General features: G+C 37.2%; 1 protein-coding gene across 1 annotated transcript in view; it reads right to left on the bottom strand.

Moving 5' to 3' along the window:
- The window catches only part of RP1 (RP1 axonemal microtubule associated), a 205,521-nt gene that overhangs the window by 81,229 nt on the left and 99,933 nt on the right, over positions 1-24,359 (bottom strand). The window contains exons 33-38 of the mRNA XM_064425911.1: positions 17,430-17,655; positions 7,245-7,399; positions 6,525-6,603; positions 3,615-3,696; positions 1,416-1,471; positions 1,235-1,267 (exon numbers count right to left, since the gene is read on the bottom strand). Of these exons, the coding sequence (XP_064281981.1) occupies positions 1,235-1,267; positions 1,416-1,471; positions 3,615-3,696; positions 6,525-6,603; positions 7,245-7,399; positions 17,430-17,655 (631 nt within the window). The remainder of the gene's footprint in view (positions 1-1,234; positions 1,268-1,415; positions 1,472-3,614; positions 3,697-6,524; positions 6,604-7,244; positions 7,400-17,429; positions 17,656-24,359) is intronic.

The following is a 24,359-nucleotide window of genomic DNA, read 5'->3' as shown; positions in this document are numbered from 1 at the left end:
GTCTCTGGGTCCTCCTGGACATCTTGGCAGTGTGACATTTCAAAAGCTGGTTAAGAATAAGCCACTCCTTTCTCCTCATAATCAATATATTGAGTCTGATCTCTCTTGACACTCACAGGCAATGAGCAGCCTGTGCATCTGTGCCTGCTTACTATAACATAATGAAGAACAAAACTGTGCTGGGAAAAATTTTGAATTGGTAGTAAAATATAGTCTATTTTCTGAACATAAGGTGAAACAGATATTATGGTTGTTTCTCAGAACTGTGCACTTAGCAGAATCCAATTCCAAGTCACTTGTGAACATCAACTTTCTCTGTGAGAAAGTCTTTACTTACTAAGTTCATCATTCTCCTCTTGTCAAAGTCATGCTTTTCTGGAATAATAAAGCTGTTGGCTAAACTGTTTGATTGAATGCAAATGAATCAATTTTCACTGAAACTGGAACTAGATTGAGAGACTAGGACTCCTCCTACAGAAAGCAAGTCACTGTTTTAAGAGACAAATGGAAACACTACTTTTCTTAGTTTAGTTGCTCCCATAAAATTCCTAGACAGAGTTGCGTAGAATAGCCATTTACAGTTAAATGTTCATAAAAAACACCTGTGTCAGTCTGTTTCTCTTTTCTGGTTAGCAAGAAACATGGAGATGGTAACTAGTGCATTACAGGGACGAGACTGGCTTTGTAGATATAAAAACAGCTGGGTGGGGAGTTTTTTAATAATGTCTTTTTATTAATTCAAGCAGATTTATCCAACTGAATGCACATACTGCATTTAGCTTTGCTGAAGGATTTGGAGTTTAAGCTTGCATTATTTCTGGCTACTTTGGAATTTTGACCTGAAAATGTTTCCACTGACACTTCACAACACATTTTTCAACTTGCTGATGTTTGCTAGGGGACCTGTCCCCAAGTATTAAATGACAGCGATATTGGGGTAAACAAAAGAGCACTTGAATCTCTTCTCAGAGGAATTTCTAGTTGATTTCAGAACAGAATAGTAGAAACAGGAAGAAAACCAGAAATGGTTTCTGTTTTTTCTCAATTGCTTATAAAGGTCTAGTCCTTCCTGTAGATTACTGCCAGACAATTTGTCATGTTCTCTCACAGTTGTTATACAAGAAAACACACATACAAATGAGGTCGTTTGCTCACATATTTCTTGCAATACTGATTTAAATTCAAACAGCAAAAACTATGGTATAGAAAACAATGGTTGGAAAACAACTCTTACCTTTAAGAAATGTCTTCATTGAACTGCCAAGCTCTAAAATATGAACAGGAAAAATAATTGTGAGAAAGCTTTATTATCACTTTTTTCTTAAGTTATAGTCTTATCTGGAAGGGTTCTTTAGTAATAACTAGGCATTAAGTATAGTACTGCTATAACAAATTTTCTTTAACAAAATACTCACTATTGGCAGTTAGCTCCCTCTCTGTCTTCCCATCATCTTGATATTCATCTAACCATCTTTCATTGCAAAAACAAAAATAATAAGAATAATAAAAACTATTAGTATAGTATATATCATCTGACCATTACCTTTTGTATCCAATATAATTTTTATACACCTTTTATTAAGTTACACCTTGAAACTACTTCCAGGATCAAATTTTCTTTTATACCTTCAGCACAGTTGGCCTTATTCATATAAGAAGAATTTGGTTCAATTTGCTCCAGGCAAAGAAGAATTTTCATGGTAGCTGTATGAAGTGAGTAGTACTATATGGAGTACATTGTGTGAAATACTAATTATTTATTGGTTCAGAGACTCAGCTGTACATGTGAGGGAGTTATAAAACCTGCAGTTGTTAGTTATGGTTATTGTACTTAGAATTATATATAAAACCTGCAGGTCTGGAAGTTTCTAAAACATTTACAGATCTGCAGCAACAAACTAAACTTCTGTTCTTGCTTTATTTTTCTTTTATACTGGTGAATTTAAGGAGCTTTTCTGCAATATCATTTCACTGCAAACATACATTCATACTCCTTTCTGTTGAACCCCCTTGTTCATGTAATATTTCCCAATCTTTGACAGCCTCACTTATTTAAAAATAAATAAATACGTGCTCACTATCAGCTTCTATTCTATCGAATCCATGATTATGTTGTATCTGTTTAAACCCAAGATCCATAACACATTTCATTTCTTGTATGGAACAAAACTCTATGAATAAATCTCTTATTCATGAAGTCTAAACTCCACTATATTTCAGATTTTGCAATAAATAGCTTGATTAACTTTTGAGACCTATCTCCTCATTCCATTCTAAGAAACAAAAGATCATGAGCAGTTTCTAAAAGTATAAAGCAACTTTGACAAAAACTGGACACAAGATTCAAGATGCAGCCTCACCAGTGCTGAGTGCAGGGAGCAATCACAGCCTTGGTGTGTACACTATTGCTGATCCAAGCCAGGTTGCCATTGGCCACCTTGGCCACCTGGGCACACACTGGCTCATGTTCAGCTGGCTGTTGACCAGATCTGCCAGATCCTTTTCCACCAGACAGCTTTCCAGCCATTCATCCCCAAGTCTATAGCACTGCATGGGGCTGCTGTGACCCAATGCATCTCCCTCAGTGCCCTTGTGTGCATCACTTCCAGCCCAGTAGACTTGTATATGTCTGAGTGCTCCAGCAGCCACAGACTCTTTCTGCTTGGATTGTAGGGTACATTCTGCTTCCCACTCCTTTCTTCTAGCTCGGGGGGCTGGCTACAAGGAGAACTGGTGTCACTCTTGAAGACTGAGGGGAAGAAGGCATTAAGAGGCTCAAAGTTTCCTTCATCCAGTGGGTATTTTCTCTACTTGGTTACCTCACCAACTGTTAAGAGGTTCTCTTCCATGGGCTCCATGAACCTTCTAAACTCCTTCTCCTCCACTGTGTTGTATTTGTAGTCCCTCACAAGAACAGCTGGCAATTGTGAGATTTCTTCCAGCTTCTCACATTAAATTTTGTCCGCCTCTCCCTCCTGGTTGGCTGATCTGTAACAGACCCAGACCCTTCTGCCACGACAGTGGCCTTGCTGGCCATCCCTCCGACTCTTAGCGATAAATGCCCAACTCTATCACCACCATCATCAAGCTCTAGAAAATCAAAATACTCTCTAACACACTGGGCTGCCTCACCTCCTCTCCTTCCTTGCCTCTCCCTGCTGAAGGGTTTATAGTCATCCATGGCAGCACTGCAGCTGTGCAAGTCATCCCACCACGTCTCCATGATGACAACTATGTCATTTCAGATCTTTACACAATACAATTTTTACACAATTCAGATCTTTGCAATACTTCTTAAAAGATTGAGAACTGAAAGCTTATTTAATTTCATATAGTTTCTATATAATTCAGATAAAAAAAGAAAAAAATATCAATGCACCTTTCCTCTTATGCAACATTTGGTTTGGGACTTCTCTGCATTAGGCTGTCACTCCCTTCCATGCCAATACAGGAACCTTTTCCTTGTCTTCAGCTGCAATATTTTGCATCACTTGTATGTTGAAAAACTCTGGGGCATTGTTCAAACATCTAGTTTGTGTGCACATATCTGCTCTAAAATTCTTTCATTACATTGCTGGCAGGTAACAAATTCTTTTTCTCCATGAATGACATACCTATTACAAGGAAATACAACCTCGTGAGCTTCCTCTCCTTCTTTATGTTTGATGACAATCTTATCCAGGAACCATCCACTGCCTGTGTCGAAACGACAAAAGTTTATCATGTGAAATCATATGATTTTTAAAATAAATTTTAAGAAAAAAAGGCCAGATTATCTTTTTCTAGCAGAAACACAGATCATATTTAGACAGATCTCATCTAAATAAATAAGATATATTAACAGAATGAAAGCTTTATTATTTTTTGTCTCTCCTAAGAGATGCAATTCTTTTCTGCCTTTGCCTATTTTAATATTAAGAGGGGTGGGTTTTTTCCCTTGGAGACAAATACATACATACATCTCTGAACTGTCAACACCATTCACATCCCAGCCTACATCTTTTGATTATTCCCAGTAATCAGGCACAAGGATGTTGGGACAAATCTGTTTATGCCCACAATCAAGATTTGTGTGAAAGCTGGAAATTTTTGTCCTCTGTGAGTGAACTTCTTATTGCATATATAAAAAATATTAATTAACAAATCTTTAAAACTTATGACCTCATGTGCAAATGGAGTGGGGCTGCAGTCTTGGAGGGTTATTTTATGTCATGGTGCCGGTAACTGACAAAACTGAGGATCCAAGGATCCAGAGCCAGCAGCCAGAAAGACTGACTGCCTAAGACCAGCTACTGGAGGCCTTATACATCCATCCTGTACTTATTGTTTTGTATTTGACATTGATGGACTGTTGTTCTGCTGAACTGGAGAAGGTAACAGGGGAAGGCCACTTGTACTGTTTGTGTACATGCCGAGTTCCTGCCTGTGTTGATCTGCAAGGCCAGCTATGTGCACACAGCTGTGTTTTAGAAATGTGTTTGTGCTCATGTCAGTGGGGAACACACATTCAGTCTTGCTGCTATGAAACCAGCAGACATGGGGCTGTGCAGTCTCATTTCTGCTGGACTACTGAGATCATCTTTTCTCTAACTGCAGTAACCACTGGCACATCCATGCTGATCTTTTAGATAACTTCTAGTGACCATCCTAATGACTGGTCTGGTTGTCCTGTGACTCCCTTCTCAAATATGCTGTTCTCACTGTGCCTGCACCACTCTCAATTTGTCACATTGCTTTTATGAAGTTTCACCTGATTCACACCATTATCCATCAGCACATCGCAGCAAAACGGCATGCAGGATGATTTGATCAGAAACAACTATCTTATTTATCCTTATGCTTTGCCTCCTGGCTGCATCTGAGTCTGGAAGTCCCTAGAAGGTAGCAGTCTCTGCCACATAGAAAGGGCATCCTCAGGTAGTGCATGGAGTAAACCCTGCTCTCTAGGACAAAAGTCCTTCACTTTCCTCATTCACAGGAGCTGTGGGAGTAAATCTGTGCCCTGCAGCCTGGGAGCCCCAAAGAAAACATATGTTCTAGGATCCTTTCAAGACAGACTCCAAATCAAGAATTAAGACCCTCCAGCCTTGTCACTCAGGCAAGTGATGAGAAAAAGGAGTACCCCACCTCTGAACGAATCCTCCTTCCTCCTTCTCAACGCCCAAAATCTTGAGTCTCTCTCTCTCTGAGCCACCATCTTTTCCCAGCTCTCAACCCCTCAGTTGTCTCAGGCTAGGTTTATGGGGGGCTAGCCTTAGATACAGTTCAAAAGATGTCTGTGGGATCTGTCTGTGCTGAGTACAATCAACAACCTTCTGACTTACCAAGGCACACATTTTGTTACAGATAGAATTCAATCCATTGTCCTGTTTAGACAGCCTTTCAAACCCACACATTTGAACTCCAATGTCAAAAAACATCTTGAGATAACTGAATTGGGTTCAGATTTATAATGCTGATCCTGCTGATCTGTACTGCTTGTTAAAGGACATATCAGGGAAGAGAGCATGGCATGGTGCTGTGGGGAATAGAGGGAAGGTGGGCTCCACAACAGTGCCTTTTGTGTTATGTCTGGGGTTACTACAATGTGAAACTTTCAGATGTACAATCATCAGTGTTGCTGAAGGCAGCAAACTCTATGGAGCTACAGGAAACAGGATTACACACCATTCCAAGGCTGCACTGTTATGGCTATTTCTGTAATAGTCACAAGCCTGTTCAGAGCCCTAGGCAGCACAGACAGAAACATGGGCATTGCTTGGGGCTGTTTCAGAACAGAGTGGGGTAAAAGGGCTTTTCTAATCTATTATCAGTGCAGCCCTGAACTGTCAAAAATCCCTCTCTTCACTTAGCTTCTTCCTAGATATTAATCTGCAAGCATATTTGCAGTATTTACATCTTTGGTGCTTTTAAATGCTACCCTTCTCTTCATTTACATCATTCCAGGGAGATTTACACTTCTTCAAGGGCCTGTACCCAAAATTCATCTCATTACTAAATTCTTTCTTCTTTCCTCAAAAACCTACAAGCTGAATGCAATGTCACTCACTGGAAAAGCTCCACATTGTCTTTCACAGATCAAATGTATAATCAAATCTTCTACAACTGCCCAAAGCAGTGAGGACATTGTGTTATAGCTACTCAAATTTTGTCAAGTAACAAATCAGCTGCTGAATATCTTTAATTCCTTCCTGGATAGTTTTCACTAGTTTGTTTAGTGAAAGTTGTCTTACCAGTGTGAGCCACACTTTTGAGAGTTTTCTACATGCAAATAAATAGTGCTCTCTTATAAATAACTGTGAAAACAGAGAGTAGAATAACTGTATATGACATTAAACCCATGCCCTTTTTTCTGTCCATTACCACAGTTTTTCATCATCTCATCACAGTGATCAACCTGCAGGAAGACTTTTATCACTGCAAGACCTTCTGTCACATTTTCTATGAAGGATGCAGCATAAACAAGTGCATTGGGTTTAAAAAGGACTTGAAAACAGACTGGTCTCTAGGAAATTAAATCCTACCTGGACCAGCTCCATCATGGCTAATCAGAACTTTCTCCAAGTCTCCCAGTGAGACAGCCTTTATGCAGAAAATATCCATCTGTGGAACCACACAAGGAAAATTATAAGGGTCTTAAACATAGCTACTGCTTTGGCTCTAACATTATAGAAAAGCTTTTTTTTTAAATATTTTGTTTGTTTGTTTGCTTTCAAAATGAATATAGTTGGTTTATATTCATCCTGGCCAAACAGAGAGGATCCTTTAAAACTTTCTGAGGTAAATAACACCTGAAAATTACTCCACAAAGGCAGCACTGATACCTTTGGCATGACACAATGATCAGTTTCAGTTACTTGGTTGTGTCAACATTACATTTTCTAGCCCTATGTGACTCACCAAATTTGGAAAACATACTTAGGAATACTGATTTAGAACCTGATTCTAAAATCTACAGTGATCTGTTCAGGACAACAAAAATTATATTGTTATCATTTTATCTATATATTCAATACAAATAACCAAAATACCCAAATTCTAATGTCTAAAGCCCTCAGTAAATGGTTGATCAAGCAGATAAAAATTATCCATGTGATGAAATTGCATAAGGAATTATGAATAAGGAAAATGGTCAATGCTTGAATAAACCTTGAAAATAAAAAGATATTTACATTTCTTGACGAAACCATTTTCTAGCCATAATTTATTCTTATTTATCAGAAGCAGCAGTGTTTTTACTTCACCTGTCCATGTCGAAACTTAACATTATTATTCTTAGATCTGTGGAGCTTCCTTTTGCCAGCATCTCCTCTTGTCCCAACGATGTTTATATAAACACTGGAATCTGTTTCAGCACCAAGTTTAGCACCTGTGTATACATGGACCTCATACACCAACACTACAAGAAGAAAAAACTTGAGATTATCCTTGTGAGCTTGCACAACATTCCAAAGTGTCCTCATCAAAATTTTTCCAGAAAACTCTACTGATTTCAAGCTTGCAAGTAGCAACAGCTATCCATGAATTTGTCACTTCTAGGTACAAATCTTTTCATTCTCTTCACAAAAAATATGAAAATATCAAGCTTAAGAAAACCACATTATGCTGAGCACTGTTATGCATTGCTAGTTCAAAGTCTTTCTTTGCAATTTATCTGGAGACCACCGAACTATATCAAGTCAGCATCTGAAATAAAACCTACTTTTCACTGAAAATACCAAAGCATTTTCAACCTCCAGATTTACATGAAAATATTATCTGGGGTTTTAAGCTTTGTTTCATCTTAAGAGAGGAATAACAATCACAAATCCAAGGGGTTTTAGATTTTCGCCACACATACAATGATGGGCCAGCAGATTAACAGCTCCCACACCTATAAAAAATGAACCTTGCTTTTGAAGGTTTCTACATCTGTCACTAGTGAATGATTGGTCTTCCAAAAACAGCTCTCAGTTAAAATATATTTACAACTTTCTAAAGCCTCCCCTTATAGTCTAGACCAAGGTCTTACACACAAAAAATATATACATCTTCAAAGAATTCTGCAATATAATTTAGAATCACTGTATTAAGATATTCTATGCCACACTAATATTATTTTTATAACTATCAAGATGTGCCAATTTATTTTTAAAAAATTCTTTGCAGTGATCATGTATTATTATGTTTCATTTCAGTTTTTCTCTCTGTAACTTTAAAAAAGAAAAATTCCTGTTTTCATTTTAATGGCAATTTTTCCATGCAGTGTTTCTATTCTAATCACAGCTGGCCATTTCTGCTACCTTGTAGATCACAGGGAAGATTACTGTTTCATTTATGTGTAATTTTAACAGTTCTTGGGAGTGAAGAAAGGTAATAGAAGTCCTAAAAAACACAATTAGTTCCTTTTAAGAAGGAACGAAGATGAAAACATAACAAACCAGAATATAACATAATATATAAAACAGAATACATATATATATATATATATATATATATATATATATATAAAATCTACAGTTAAAATGTAAAGTGTTGAAACTGGACAATACTCTACAAAAACTAGTTGAAGTACTGTTACCCTTAAACCACCAGATAGCTACTATTATCTGACATTTCCATACATTTTTTATTCACTGGTTTCCAAATCAACTTATAAAACTCAAACACCATGTTGTCCACCATCACTGTAAAACAGCTACTCCCGATTCCCAGATGAGAAGATAAACAAGTAGTAAAATAATACTGTAAATATTTGAGGGAGAAAAATATCACCACATACATTAAAAGATAGGACAAATGTTTGGCTAGACTCTATACTTAATCAAATTAGGGTATTTCTTTCAATCTGCGTAAAATTATCTGAAAACTGTGTCTCCAACTCTTTATCACTATTACGACTGGGACTGTGAATGGAAGTGGTGTTCCTTGACCAATTTCATTATTTTCTGTAATTCCAAGCACTCATTGCAGCTCTAACATCCATGTATTAATGCACCAACACTGCTTGTGAAGTATAAATGATCTCAGTAATACACATATATCTTCAAAAATTTGAAGTGCCTTATAAAAACTAGTTTCAAGGTTTTTAACATTAAAAAATCATGATAAAACAAATTATAGATATGAATAGTGAGTAGCAAAGATAAATTGACCTGATAATTAGCATAATTGAGCTTTATATCCAAATTACATTTTATATCATAACTGCTAATATAATCATAGCTGGCCGAAGGGCAGAGGATAAGGGGTGGCAGCAAACTATGACAGACAAACATGCATAAAAGCAGAGCCTTGCTGATCATGAAGGGGCAAAATCTTTAGGAGTGAGAAAGGACAGAGTTTACACTTCTGAAAAAAAACCTAAAAATTATAATAATCTGTGACCAGAAATTTTAATAACAGGGCTGCACTACCCATGAAGCAAGATGCTGCAGGTGGTAAAAAAAGGGACATATTGACTTCAAGTTTCCTCCACATTTTTACATTCTTACTTTCTAGTTTCTTGGTTTTGAAAATGCAAAATATCTGTGGGAGGAAAGGAAAGGGTATAGAGTGTTTATGTTATGATTGTTTACATAGAAAGACTAGTATTGCTTACAACTACAAGTAATTTCCATGATCAAAAATAAAAAATTTAAGTAACTATAAGCACAATTTTAAAGCATATTCAATGGTGGTTTGTTTTTTTTTAAAGTTTAACAATAAATGTTTACAAAAACAAAATACCAACAAGTCTTTTTATGGAAGGAGAAGAGAACAAGAGGTAATTATAACAAAACACAAAGATATTAACAGATAAATAAATTATACTACATTTTGTAGCACTGTGCATCTCTGTGGTAACCAGAGAGACGATAATGATCTAATCATTAAATAGAGCTTTCCTCTGCTACCAGCCTAAATAAATCAGTCTGAAGTAGACAGCATGCACATCTTGAAATGTAAAATACTGGAAAATATTTTCCACAGTTTCTTGCATCTATACATCCCTCACCATCTGTAAAATGCTAGGTCTGACATTTATTTAAGCTACACAATCTGCATTATTTATACAGGAATCTTTTTAACAAAAAAGACCAGTTTGTGCTTTAATTTTTTCTACAAATATAGGCTACTACAATACAGGCTATTATATTAGGATAATAAAAGGAATGTTTGCACCCCTTGAGTATATGTTACAATGCATTTCATAGGAATCACACAAAAAATGAAGCAAGGAAAATATTGTCCAAAACACACATACCTAATTAGAACATTGTGAACATGGCCACTATAGTGAAACACCTGCATATTCAAAAAAACATTCACTAAATAGATTGTGGACATTAAGCCTTTTCTGTGCAAATGGAAACCTAGGCACAGACCAGCCTGAGAGGATTCAAATTGTTCAAGTTTTATCAAGCAGTTCCTCTAGATTGCAGAGCAGATACAAAAGGTGCTAGTGCTAATGGCTCCTGAGCAATCTTTAGATTGCTTAAAGCAAAGAAAAAAGTGATGATGCCACTCTGTAACACATAAAACAAGGTACAACAATTGTTTGATGGGACAATACAACCAAACCTGGAGAACAAACCTGCCCATTGAATGTACTGCTGAGACAAAAAAGACTCACCATATGTGAATTTTTTCCATTCGCAGTTTTCTGTATATTGCTCACAAAACACAGTTTTCTGTGTGAGAGTAAAGTGAAATAATCCCAGATAATGTGTTCAGCCTCTAAGACTGTGCTTTCATTTCTTTTGAGTAACCAACCTATTCTAAGGCCCCCACGGCAGGCCCATCTGCAATGGAGACCTCCTTCACTGCAGGAACAAAAAGCCATCCCAAAACTCTGAAAATTAGAAATGTATAGCCTGATCCCCTATTCTGTAGTAGTAATTTCATTTTATTATATACTGATTCAGTGAAACTACACCAGTTATAAACTACGGTGACAAAACACTCAGAGAGAGGTAAACATATAGGCAAAAAAAAAAAAAGAAAAAGAAAAGACAAAAAAGTTAAAAATTATTTCATAAAACCAGCCACTTAACAGAAGTCAGGAAACTGTTTCAGCACTGAGAGGGACCTGTGAGACTCACATCTAGGCATCTGTCCAATGCGGAGAACATCAAAGTAATAGAAGAAATGTCTTGGAAAACACAGTAACTGTGATAAAGGATATAAGAGGATTAATTAATACAGAATAGTAGGGAAAAAAATCTCAGCTAGCACTCAGTAAAAAAAAAAAAACCTTTCAGAAAATAAGTGATCGAAATCTTCAAATTGCTCACAGAGTAACCTTAGATAAGCTCTAGAAACCAAACAGAAAAATCTGTGACGTGGATACATGGATGAAGCAGATGAAAAAGGGAACAAGAGTGTATTCAGACAGAGGTGAGGAGTTTCTAGAAGGCAGACTTTAAAGTAGTATAATAACTGTGGTAAAAAATGACAGAACCAAATACGTAAAAAGTACTGTAGAGTCATACATATGAGCAGCCAAGTGTACTAGTACCAAATTTCCTGTCACTCAGCCTATAAAAATGCTGTCTCTTGAGATACTATCATGAGACTTCAGGAGTTTTTTAAATTCCCAACTCCAGCTTCTGGCATCTATTGATAACATAAGAAGTGAACTACCTTGAACAAAAGAGGAGAAAGGAAGTTTTTCTGGTTATGAAGAAGAGGTAACCGACGGGTGTACTAAGGGTAATAGAATGTGAGTTAGGGAACACTTTTTTTCCAGATTTCCCATTTTGGGCATCTGAATCAGGGTTTCCTATACAGAAATTTTGTATATACCTGAGCCTTCACCATTGACAAGAGATAGTTTGGCCCCAGTTTGCAGACACAGTATATAATTATCAATTCCTTTTGAAGAAGTAATGTACAGAACTCAGTGACTTATGACACTTGCCTTTGGAAAAATATAAATAGTAAACAAATACCTCCAGTTGCTTCATGCTAAAGACTAAGTTAATATGTTGATATATTTTGGGAGAAGAAAACAAACCTAATAGAATTAAAGAAGAATTTATTATTCAGAATCTGAAAATGAGGGTTTTCATGGCAGAAACTTTGGTCTCTTTCTTTTGGTACAAACTGCTGTTGCATTGTCAGGTCTTTTCAAAGTAATTCCACTAAAAATACAGTAATTATTTAAGAATTCTGGCTAGGAACAAATGAATTGAAGATCCACAGCTGTCTGTGCCTAATGACAGTGGTTTGCTTACAACACTGCTGAATCCCCTGGCTGGCTCTACTTCCTTCTTTCTGGTGTGCAGCATGGAGTAGTTTTAGAGCAAAGAACTAGGTCCTTTTTGGATGAAACTACGCCAGATAATACATTCCAGGCACACAATGACAACAATCTTGACACAAACTGGCAGTCAGTCTGAGGGAACAGACTAGAACAAGCCTGAAGTAACTTCCCTCTAGACTCCCATAAAGAGCACATCGGACACTTAACTAAGTGGGATTTTAGCACTGAGTGCTTCACTGAGCAAATTCACTCCCACCAGGCTGCCAGTGTAAACAGACACACTGGCCAAAGAGCACAAAACCTGGAGAGATTTTAAATGACACACAACATTAAAATTGTCCAACTGTTTCTATTCAGTCCTCTCTTTATGCTGGCGTACCAAGACCCCAGAATAGCATTGCGCAGCATTGCTCCAGGTTTTGCCTTTTTTCTGTACGACATGCCTGCTTGAATGAAATGGTCATTTTAGCTCAATCCGTCAAACAGCAAGGTTGAATCTCTGTTTTTGTCACTTGGTGTTTACCACTTGGCTTTCATAAAGGGTGTTTGGCATTTTGCCATGACAGAAGGGTAAAGATACAGGTTAGTGCAGCATTAAGGCTAAAAGAGAACAAATTCTTAATGGCTGGTACTGGTTAATAGGGACTATCTTCCCCTAAAGTGATGCAATTTTGAAGACACAAATACAAAAGCAATATCAGGTTAGGATATTTCAGTTAGAGTTATAGCTGTCACTCTAATCTCCACTAACTGCTCTCCGCTAGTAATATTTCCCTCCGCTAGTAATATTTGGAGCAGTAGTCTAAAAATATATATATTCCTCATGACTTGCAAGAAAATTATCAGCTTTGAAAAAACACACTTGCTAATGAATTTTGCAATAAAGAAGCTTGACTATTTACTTGTGTAGTTGGTGCTCCCTGAATGATAAAACAGGGATAAAAATTTTGTAGAGACAACACTTGTGTTATTACTATTTGCTTTGGTCATATTTTGCACTATTCCAGTCAGTGGCCACCTTCTAACCCTTCTGTATTTGTCGGCACACTTCTCCAAGTGGAAAAGAATACTAAATCTTTGGAACTGGAATTTTTCCTGCCTCAGTCTCAGTATTTGTCTTTTATCTCATTTCAGTACAGTTATACCTTTGAATATGTGAACAAGAACAGGACACATTTACCCATTTATATCCTCATTTGACATTTATGTTCACATAAACATGGCAGTAAGAAAATTCAATATCTCTCGCATCAGGTACCCCTTTGGAACAAAAGTTCATCCATATCTGAAGACAATCCATGTTAGGATCTGTGATAAAGGTCTGCACATGGACAGAGGAATACAGGCAGGGGACAGTCCAGGTAACACCCTGCTCTGGCTTCTCCAAAACCCATCACAAGAACCACCAGTCCATCTCCACAATCACAGGTGCACAAGGGCAGGTGGGAACCCACAGACACTTAGGGAAAGGGGACACTCTGCCAGCCCCTGCAGCAGTGTCCCAGGAGTCTCAGTCTGGGCATAAAACCCACCACGATGAGACAATTTGGAGGATCTATCATACTTATGATATGGGGTTTGATGCCCCAAGGGTGTCAGATGCAATATAGGGCAGAAGAGAAGAGGATTTTGTGATTGCAGAGGACTTGTAAGACATTTAGGAGAGCAACTAAAGGCAGGGAAATAGATGGATCAAGGTGACCTGGGGAGGAAATGGTGTTAGAAAATAGATCATATCTGTTGTCTGTGTGTGTGCATGTGTGGGTAGGGAGTCCAAGTACCAGCAACTGGACTTGGAGTCCTGCATGGCAACAGCTGGAAAGACTGAAGGGAATAAAACTGTCAGTGAGTGGAGTGGGACCAGGGGTCAGAGGCCCATGTCTCTGAGTGCAAGACCACAGGAGCAGCCAGGTGTTGGAGGGACCGCTCAGCTGCCAGAGACACCCTGAGGTGTGGGTATCTTTAGGGGCGAGACCTGCTGGGCTGGGCATGAGGGAAATGGCCTGTACCAGAAGCTGGAGCAGAGTTGCAACCTCAGGGGCTCATATGTCCATTCACCATCAAGTGGAGAGAGTGGGATCCAGGAGCAACTGGGGATTAGACAGAGTGTGTGAGCCCAGCTGTTGGATCTACCTTGTACACACCTGTACACATACACAGTCCTGCTCTTGGACATCTGTCCTGCTCAGCCAGAGTGGGGCAGGGAGAGGCTGCTGGTGCTGTGTTTGTGTGACTGCTCTGCGTGTCTGGGTGACCTGTGCAGCTGGCCTTGATGTGTGGTACATGCCTGTGCTCTCTGTGGGTGCTGACTGGGATGTGCTGGGCCTTGCTGCTGGTTGGACCTGGGGCCATGCAGCCGTGGCAGCCTCACTGAGCTACACTGAGCTGCTACCTCTGGTCTGATTCCCCTAATATTCCCGTGCTATAAAGCTAAGGCAAAAGCATTCAAAGACTTCTATCTTATTGTCATTGAGTGATTTATTTTAAGATTTACCCAGCTCAGGGCATGATTACTAATTTTCAGTACCTATCATTTAGAAAATAATTGAATAACTTTTATTTTGTGCATCACAGTGTAACAAGGGGATGAAATCATATCTGAAGATCAACAAGTGAAAAATCCAATGCTTGTAAAATTTGGTAAACTAAATGTATCTGGAACTGCTAGAAAGGAGAAAAAAAAACCCACAAACTGCATAGAAGAATCACAGAAAAAACAAAAAAAAAAAAAAAAAAAAACAAACAAACAACCAAAAACACCAGTACAACAGCATGCTGAATTCAGGGACAACTTCAAAGACAAAGCAGGTGTTTTCTAGATCCCAAGACTAGAAAAACAAAAGAGAAGATGTAATAGGAAGAGAAAAAGAAGCCACGGACCCACAAGCTTTGACAATGTGGAAAAAATAAGAAAAGGGAAGAAAAAGGCAGACTTGCATTGGAGGGACAAGAAACCTGAGTTAAAAATGGAAGTTGAGACTGGTGTGATAGAGAGATTGACAAAGAACTGAAATCAATACTTGGAGTAGGAGACCAGATTAGTGTCAGTTTTCTGAAATGGCTGAAGAACAGTGAGAAAAACTAAGAAGGGCTGCCAAGGTGAGAAATCTGAATGGAAAAGAAGCAAGTTCAGAGAGGAAGATAAAGAAAAGCTAACAAATTCAGGAAATAAATTCAGATTTTAAGGCAAGATGCCAGGAAAAAAATGAAGCCAAGGAGTCAAAAAACTGTTCCAAGGCTTTGGGTCCGTATTGGCTGCATAGAAAACTTCAGCTGGGGAAAGAGAGAAAAAGAATGAGGAAAAATTACCACTTCTTCTGAGAGGGAAGCTGAGCAATGAGGTAAGTGTTTAAGAACAGCAATTACAAGAGCAATGCCTTCTGTGCTTAGTTTACATTTGTTTGCGTTGTTTAAAGTCTTGAGCACATGACTTTTATACTTAAGCAAATCTGTTATCACTAGATCACAGATTAAATTGAAAGTACAGAATACAAACTCCTAAATCATATCAAATCCTCATTAAGTAATTGCCAGCATGTAGTTTCTTCTGCTGGAGAAAGTGACTTGATGTGGTTTGCTCAGTCCTTGTAAGCAATTAGCTTTTAAATGGGAAATGAAAATGGATAGTGTTTCATTTTCTTGTTCTTGAGAAAATAAATAGGAAATCCTTTGGACTCCTTGCTGAGTTTGTATTGATGTTCAATTTAAATGTTCCTAAAATCAATAACTAATTAGTAAAACTTAAATTTTTGAGAAATTTCCAAGTTCTTTTGGAAATGTGTATTTTCTTACATACTTGAAACACATATTTTAATAGTGTTCCTGCAAATACAAGGAAATATGCAGTAATAAAATGATTAAAGACTATATAAATGTGCTGTTTTAAAGATATTTCCATCATTTGATAGAACTGCCTTGATTTTTCAAATATAAATATATATAGAGAGAGCATTGACCAGAACATTAGTACTTTTCTATTAATAGATTTTTCATACTGCATGCAGATTTGAATTATTAATGCTGAATTGATTGTTTGTACAAATTAATTGGCTTCTGCACTATTGCACCAGTAAATGACATATATGTCATTGTTGAGTGGCATATAGTACTGTGGTACATGTCAGTGATCATAAAACTTGGTTCATCCTAATCAGTCCCATTTTTTGAAATCTCTTACTGAATTTAATAACTATTCTGAAAAAAAAAGCCAAAAAAGAGCAAAGCTGAAATGTGAGCTGGCTCATACATGTTTTTCAACATCATCTGCCCTCTGCAACAAAACATTCACACATCATATTCTTAATATTTTTTTCAGAGAATTATATTATTTTGACTTAAGGGTTTTCACTTCTGTGATATTTTCTTCTGAACTTATTTAATTGTCATTAAATACATTGTGATCTCTTTTATGTTGAATCCCAGACACCTTACAAAACTCACTGCATCAGCTTGAATCCTCTTTACTAAATGATATCACCTATGTAAGTCCTATCACTGTCAGACATTATTTGCCATCAGCTGCATTGTTCTCATTCTATTAATGTAAAGAGAATCTATTAAAAAAAACCCCACACATAGTGATTATACTGAATCCATATTCTTCTGTAAAGGCCCAGGACTTTTAAAATAATAACTTTATATGATGGGCTGTTTCCCACTTCACTTGAAGAGAATAAAGTGCATCAGAGCTGTCATAAACTTTGAAGTTCCAAAGTGTCATACTGCAGTTAACAATTTCTATGTGAATGGCTGTGGCTCAAGCCTGATTTGAAAAATGCGTGTGTGATGATTCAGATCATGGATTTCTTGCAAAGTATGTTTTATGCAGGACAAGAAAGGATGATCTCAAACCTGCTAAATGGAACTGGATATCACATGACATTACATACCTTGATTTCCTACCTGATGTCTTTCTCTAAGGAGCAGTATTTACCAATGATGTATGAGCACTCTGAGAAATCAAACATTTTATAGGGTAAGATACCCTGGCCACAGGGTATTCTGATTTTGGGAAGGAAAGGTTAACGAGGTTAAGGGATCACTTCCCTCTCCTGGAGCTAGAAAGTGTCTGGAAGGGATTTCTTCATGGTTACACTGGCTTTTGGGCAGGAGGGCTTTTGTTGCCCTGGAGGAAACATGAAAAGCTGTCAATACTCACAGGATATGCTTAGTGAACACATGATGTAAAATATTGAGCACGTACATGGTAAAAGCTCCTCTGCAGGGTTTCTTATGGCCACTTCTCTCCATGTATCACCTTCATCCTTGTCTTCGGAAAGCCAGCTCTCTATGGGGAGACAAATCTCTTCAGCAGAAACAGGGACTACTCTTTCAAGTCTGACTTCCTCCAGGTACCAGCTGGGATCATTTCCAGTGTTGTCATGGCCAATGCGGATTTTATATAGTTGCCCAAGATCTCTGAGATTAATCTGTAAAAAAAAAAAAATTTTAAAAAAATTCAGATTTTAATAACAAATTACACTGTTGTCTTTAGCCATCCTTCTTATACTGGGCATGCAAGCTAAATGTGCAGCTAACATAGCCAAGAGTAATAAGTTTTGTTCGAAAACTAAGCCTTAATATAAAATGAATCCCAGAGACAAAGAGTGAAAACGTGGAGTAGTCTGGAAGTGCAATTTTACTGACTTCAGTACCACATTATTTAAAGTGAGTAAAGGGCTCAGAGAATGCAGTCTGTTTCTAGACGTCTTCAAGGAATCCATTTTCTAGTGTTGTAAATGTAAATCTCTATTCCTAGACAAATCCTTTAACAAGCAGAACTAAGTTCAGTCATTGCTACACCAAATCATACAAGTCCATACAGTAACCATCAGCAGAGCCCTATTATCTATTCCTACCACTTATCAGTCTGCTACTTTTCTCATTGACTTCTGTTTTTATGTGCTCTGGTGCCAGGGTTAACTGTTTCTGTAAGTGCTGATGCTACACTGCAGCAAACGTAAACAATAAAACATGGCTATGTCGCATTGAATATCGCAGCCTTGAAATAAGAGCCGCTATGTTTTGAGTTGCAGAAGTATTTTGGACAATTCTGATGGCAGGAATCGAAGCACAAAAGCAGGGCTAACCACTTTCAACCATTTTGTTTTTAAACATTTTTATCAGTGTTGTGTTTGAAAGGTCATGGTAATTGGGAAGAAAATCACCAAGTAAAAAAGAACAAAAAAGAGTTGTTTCCTTTACTATTATAGCAATTTTGTACTATTTCACATCAAAACAAAAAGGATAAAAAGGAAACAAACGTCCCTGAGGCAAGCCTGGCACAACTCACTCTCATAGGCTGAGGGCATGACATGTATGCTAGTAGTAAAAAGTCTGAACAGAGTCTTACTTATGACCATTGTAGTAGGTTTTGCTATATTAAAACAGTATGTTAAAGTAAGATGTGCCAGCTGAAGATACAATTATAGCCTTAATGCAATAAAACCATGTACCTCAAAGATATGCTCTTAATGCTCTCAGTGGAATTACAACAACAGATATAAAAAGCAGTCTGACACTAGCCACAAATGTAGCCAGGACATAGGCTAAGTTGCCCTAATAAATGTCACCCAGCTGCAAAACAGAGACCTCTGCAGGACCTCTCTTAGTCCCTGGGCAAGGGACTAAGGTTACCTTGAAAATAAGTATAAAACTATATGAAAACTCTCAACCTTTATTGCAAACTGGGTAGAGTATGGTATTGGTGAACAACAAAGGTGGTGCTCTCCTGAGACACAGGCACTGGCTGCTATTTGTGGATCAGAAGTGTTAAAGGAAAATTTTGGAAATAAACCACTGATACCTAGTGATCTTATGTCCATGATTAAATTCTGGCTTAATCCCTGCTAAAAGAGAAGCATCACAGCCATCGTAGATTATTGTATGCAATAATCATTACCATGATTCTTGGTCAGGACCAGGAAACTCTATTAAAGAGCCCCTTTCAATTTCTGAAGCAGCTAATCAGTCATTTGTCTATGAAGAAAACAAAAACACTCATAAAGCAAATATTGCATATCTATTTTATATACATATATATATGAGTTTTATTATTAATTATATGAGTTGGCTCAAAAGTAAAGCTAAAACTTCTTAAATCATATTGATCTATCATATTATGCTAAAGTGGATTTTTTGTTGTTGTTGTTGTTGTTCCAGAAGGAGGTCTAAGATGTGAGATATGTTTCCAGGTGGATTCCCATGCAAAGATCATGAACATGTCCTTCTGGTTGCTTTCCTCCTGCTGTGTTCCAGCAGATCCATTTCCTTCTTGTGCTGGAGGCCCTAGAGCTGCATGCAGCACTTCAGGTGGGGTCCCACAAAAGCAGAGTAGAGGGACAGAATCACTGCCCTCAACCTGCCAGCTGCATAATAGGTGATTTTTGGCAGATCCCTGATACAACCAGAGACAACATCACAAAAATAAACACATGTAGGAGAGCTGACCAGAAAATGGTGGGGCGAAAGGAAAGGAAAGGAAAAAAAGGCAATTTGAAAAAGGAGAGTAAAATTGTGAAGCCCATTCATCACCATATCAGCATGCAGGGACTTCCTGCTACTGGATAACCAAGAGAGCAATCCATCAAACCTAATCAAATGAAGTTTCAAGGTAGAGAACAGGAACCTCTGTCCAGGCCTTTAAGTTTCTCCAGAAGATGTATCTAGTTGCAACTAGTTCAATTAGATTTGTTGAAGTCCTGTTCAGCATCTCTAAATATATATGTCCTTGTGTCTTTCTATACTTCCTATCCCTCCCTAACATTCACACTCTAAAAGCAGTTATGACATAACCAAAGTAAGAAAGCTATGACCACGTGCTAAAGGGGAATTTGTCCAAAGTTTCAAGTCAAATATATTTGCTAGCTTTCAGCTAAAGGAAGAAACAACATCAACAACATCAAGCTTTGTCTACTTGACTTACAAAATAAGAGGTTTTGTATGGTAAACTATGCTGTACTTATAGGTAATGGCATATTTCTGAGTCTGAAAAGACTCAAAAATAATTCAAAATACAGAACACTGCCTATTTGATAGCAGGCTTAGTAATATGCCTATAATTTTTGCATAATATCATTTTTCTGAATAATTGTTTATTAGTAACCTTGAGGGAGAAAAGTCATATTTATTGTTAGGTGGAAATTAGGCAATCGCAGAGGGGAAATCAATTGTATATGATGTTCTGAAAGACACATAATACAATTAGAAATTTATTTTCAGTACCAGTTGCATATTTGGGGCTTGGAACAATTCATCTTGATGTCAGATCACATATCACATTGGTTTCTCAGTGGTATTGACTTACTAACATGTTATTTTTTGTCAATTGGAATCCCATCAAATGCATGTCAAAATTTGCTCTTGCAGTGAAATGCAGAGGAAAATATTCTCATAACACAGTAGAGCTAACGATATTCTTTTGACAATATAAACATTGTCTTGAGGTTGCTTCTTCCTTTCCCATGTTGAATAAATTGCCTTGAACTTCTGCATGACTTAAACACAACCTGGCATTTAGAAATCTCCTTTCACAGCCAGAACATTCTGTAAAAAGTTGTAGAACAAAGTTGACTTTGTCGCCCTTGCTAACAAGGTGCTTACAAAAACTGCAGTTTAGTGGCTCTATGATGTTCCAGCACTAAAGCTGCAAAAGTAACATTCCTTTTTGTATGGAAACAGCCATTCTGATAGGCCTGTAATAAATGTCCGAAGAGGAAAGGATGAGTTCCAGGGCTAAAGCATCACTCTGAAAATCAGGCAGCTAGATTCTATTCCTGGATTTGCTTTAGGCTTCCTGAGGAACTACAAAATTCACAACCCCATTTTGCTCCACTTTCTCAACTATATAAGGACAACATTTACATGTCTCTTACAGGGACATTGCAAATCTCTCTTCATAAATTTTGAGATTCTAAGAAAAAGGTACAGCTCCAAAATTCTGTATATTTTTCTAAAATGTTCTGTTAATTTTGTATTAGTTGCTACTTCTCTAAAATTCAATTGAGATATCAAAAATTATTAATTGTAATGATGTATTAGAGTTTGGACATGGAGGGAAATTCAAATTCCATTATGACATGGTTTACATCAGCTACCTGTAGAATATAAAACCTAAACTGCAGAGGTGACAAACAAGTGAGTGGAAACACAGATTGAGTTAAAGGGATCTAGACCCCAAAAACATCAGGTATGGTGACCTTCTTATGGATGACCTGTTAGAGAAATCTTCTACAAATGCCAACCTCTTCCCAGGAGAAGATTTTACAAACACCTGAGCCATCATCTACAGTTAACTTGTTGGTTGATTGTGGAACTCCTGATGCATTAACCAGTTTGTGTTAAGTCCTGTAATAAATTCTACAGGGGATGGGCTTCATATAGACCTTGCTTATGTGACAATCTGCCAGCACTTAATAAGCTTAAAAATATCATTGTTACTACAATGGCAGGGGTAATTCTATTGTCTTTGTAGGGTTTTTCTTCACTTTCACATCATGTATCATGGTACAAGTACCAGTATAAATTATTGAAAAAACTGTCCACCACTTTCAAAAGGCCATGTTTTCACACACAGCATCTTTGATTTAGTCATATTCTAAATTTTTTCAAGCAGTTAAACTAGACTGACCTGCTAAACAATACACCTATATACTTTGCTCATTGGTACTATTTATAGGAATAAATAATCTTCTTACCATAGACAATGGGAACATTTTCATTAAATCATATGTTAGACAACTTGGCCTTTTTGAAATTGAAGCTTAACAAAGCTCATATTTTACAATTTGTCTCTAAGCATAATTGAAATCCAGGTTTATCAGCAAGAAATTCCACCTAAAGAGGATGCAAGGACTAAATTTTAATTCCATTTCTAAATGAACTATGCAAATACACTTTTTGGTCCCTCGCATACCTGTGATATTTTGAATGGAGTCGGTATGACCTATCTTCATGTACTTAAGATGTTTAACTAAGTGAAAAGTGTAGTTCCTTGTCGGAACAAGAAAAGGTTCAGTGGAAAGATACTTCAATAAAAGGATGGAAAAAATACATTTAATTACTCCTTTTCTCTTCTCTTTACTAAAATAAGCAAAAATAATATCACTGTTTTCCTGTTGTGCAGAGAGTATCCTGCAATCTCTTTGAGATAAACTCAGGCTAGTATGAAAATTATTTGGATAAATCAACACTTCAGAGGCAGCTGCACCAAAATCGTAATGTCTAACACACCCACCAGAGAATGTCCTTGACAGACCATTATTAATTTCATGTAAGGCTACTTCATTAACAGAATTTCAGAGAAGTCATGTACAGCAGTTGGATTCCCAAAAGAAAGAAGACTCATTGGTTGCATTAAACTTCCACAGCATCAGCATATAATAGAAAAATCTTTGGAAGTAGATGATAATTTTTAATTGTGAACATGCAGCTAATAACTGTTGCCAAAAATGCAATAACTATTATACCAATACAGTACAAAGGGTCCACGCATGCTGATTGCTTTTTCCAGATGTCTGAATTCAGCCAATTTGTTAATTGTGCCTGAAAAACTTGGCACAGTTACACACTAACTCAAGAATTAAAATATGTCACAGGTGCTCACACAGAAACATAACAGTGTCATGAAAAAGGGTGGATACAGACATGTAAGGAATAGGATTAAAGGCCACACAAAGATCAGCATTATTTTTTCCTACTTCATACTTGCTTTGGTCACAAAAACAGATTGGTTAAACCAATACTGCTCATTGCATAGTGACTGTTAAAACACTTTCTTTTCCAGGGCACTCAAGCTCTGGAAGAACTTCACTTTTAATGTGGGGTTAATCAAATTATGCCAACAGCAAGTACAAATATTCATATATATGTGTATATAGACACACTTGCTACTGCAGTACACACTGCTTAATTACTGAACAAGTAACACCACATTCCCCACTCCCATTTCTTGAAGATGAGATGAGCTTGCTTTTCTCCAAGATTTTTTGTGACCTCTTTACAATCCTGTGTTGTTTCTGGAACAAGGTAAATTTTGTTTAATGCTCAGCCTGTAGCTGATTAAGATAATTTTACATACTTCTTCCTTTTATCTCAGTAAGTGATGAGGTTCATCTTGTTATCTTATGCATTTCACAGACAGTGACAGTTTCAAGTGAGTAACAGTCATGGGTATGACTGTTTTATGCTGCCTTAAGAAGATCTGAATAAAGCCTGGGCTTCTCTAAGTTTTATTCAACTGTTTCTGGACCTAATTGGTCACTATGGAAAGCAGGGACAGCTGGAAAATAACAGGACACAAGCAATGACCAGCTTTTAGGCATTGTCAGTCCCATGGTTAAGAGTGTGGATAGCTACATTAGTGCTTGTGTTCTCTTTTGCAACCTTCCCACTCTGGAAGGATTCTAACTGAGCTCATTTCAGCCTCTTTTATTTGAACATCACGAGCAAAAGCATGAAAATGGATTTGTTTCAACCTATTTTTGAGACATTTAGTTTTCTTCTCACTGCTTCTCATTTTACTGTGGAGATCTCAGTTTTGACTGCTGAAATAATGACTATGGATCCAGAGTACAGGAATGAAAGACTCACAGTGAAACACAACTGATTCTTAGAGTCTGTAGGGCTGATTCTAAAGGAAGGAGTTTTAATTATTCATGTACAGGTTATTTAAAATGTCTGATAACTTTATTTAAACGGGAGGAAAACAAAATTAAAAACAGCAGATCAAGTTTTAAGTGTAGCACATTCTTGAGACACAGTACAGCATGAAGGTGCACTTGATGAGCACAACTCTCAATAAAGAAAGTAAAGTGGAAGTGGAAGGAAAATGGCTGTATTTAACTCTTTAACAGTCTCATCATAGGAGCACTATTTATTAAGTTTTATGGTATTAAGTATCTCTTCAAGTATTATATAAGCCCTGCTTTTTTTCTCCCTATATTACTTTCTGGTATTTGCCCTAGACCAGAGAGCGTTTAAAGGATTGTTTATGTGGATGAACAAGCTCTAAATCATGCAAATGGATGTGGCACCAGCTTTAAAAGTTATAAAAATGAGCTCATGCAGCAAAAATCACACCAGGGATGGATTTCAGTTTCCAATGCTCCTAAAATATCATGCATACTTCATGTTC

This window comes from Passer domesticus, chromosome 1 (assembly GCF_036417665.1).
Source record: "Passer domesticus isolate bPasDom1 chromosome 1, bPasDom1.hap1, whole genome shotgun sequence".
Lineage (NCBI taxonomy): Eukaryota > Metazoa > Chordata > Aves > Passeriformes > Passeridae > Passer > Passer domesticus.
The sequence above is the reverse complement of the archived record's forward strand: the minus strand, read 5'-3'. Positions and strand labels throughout refer to the sequence as shown.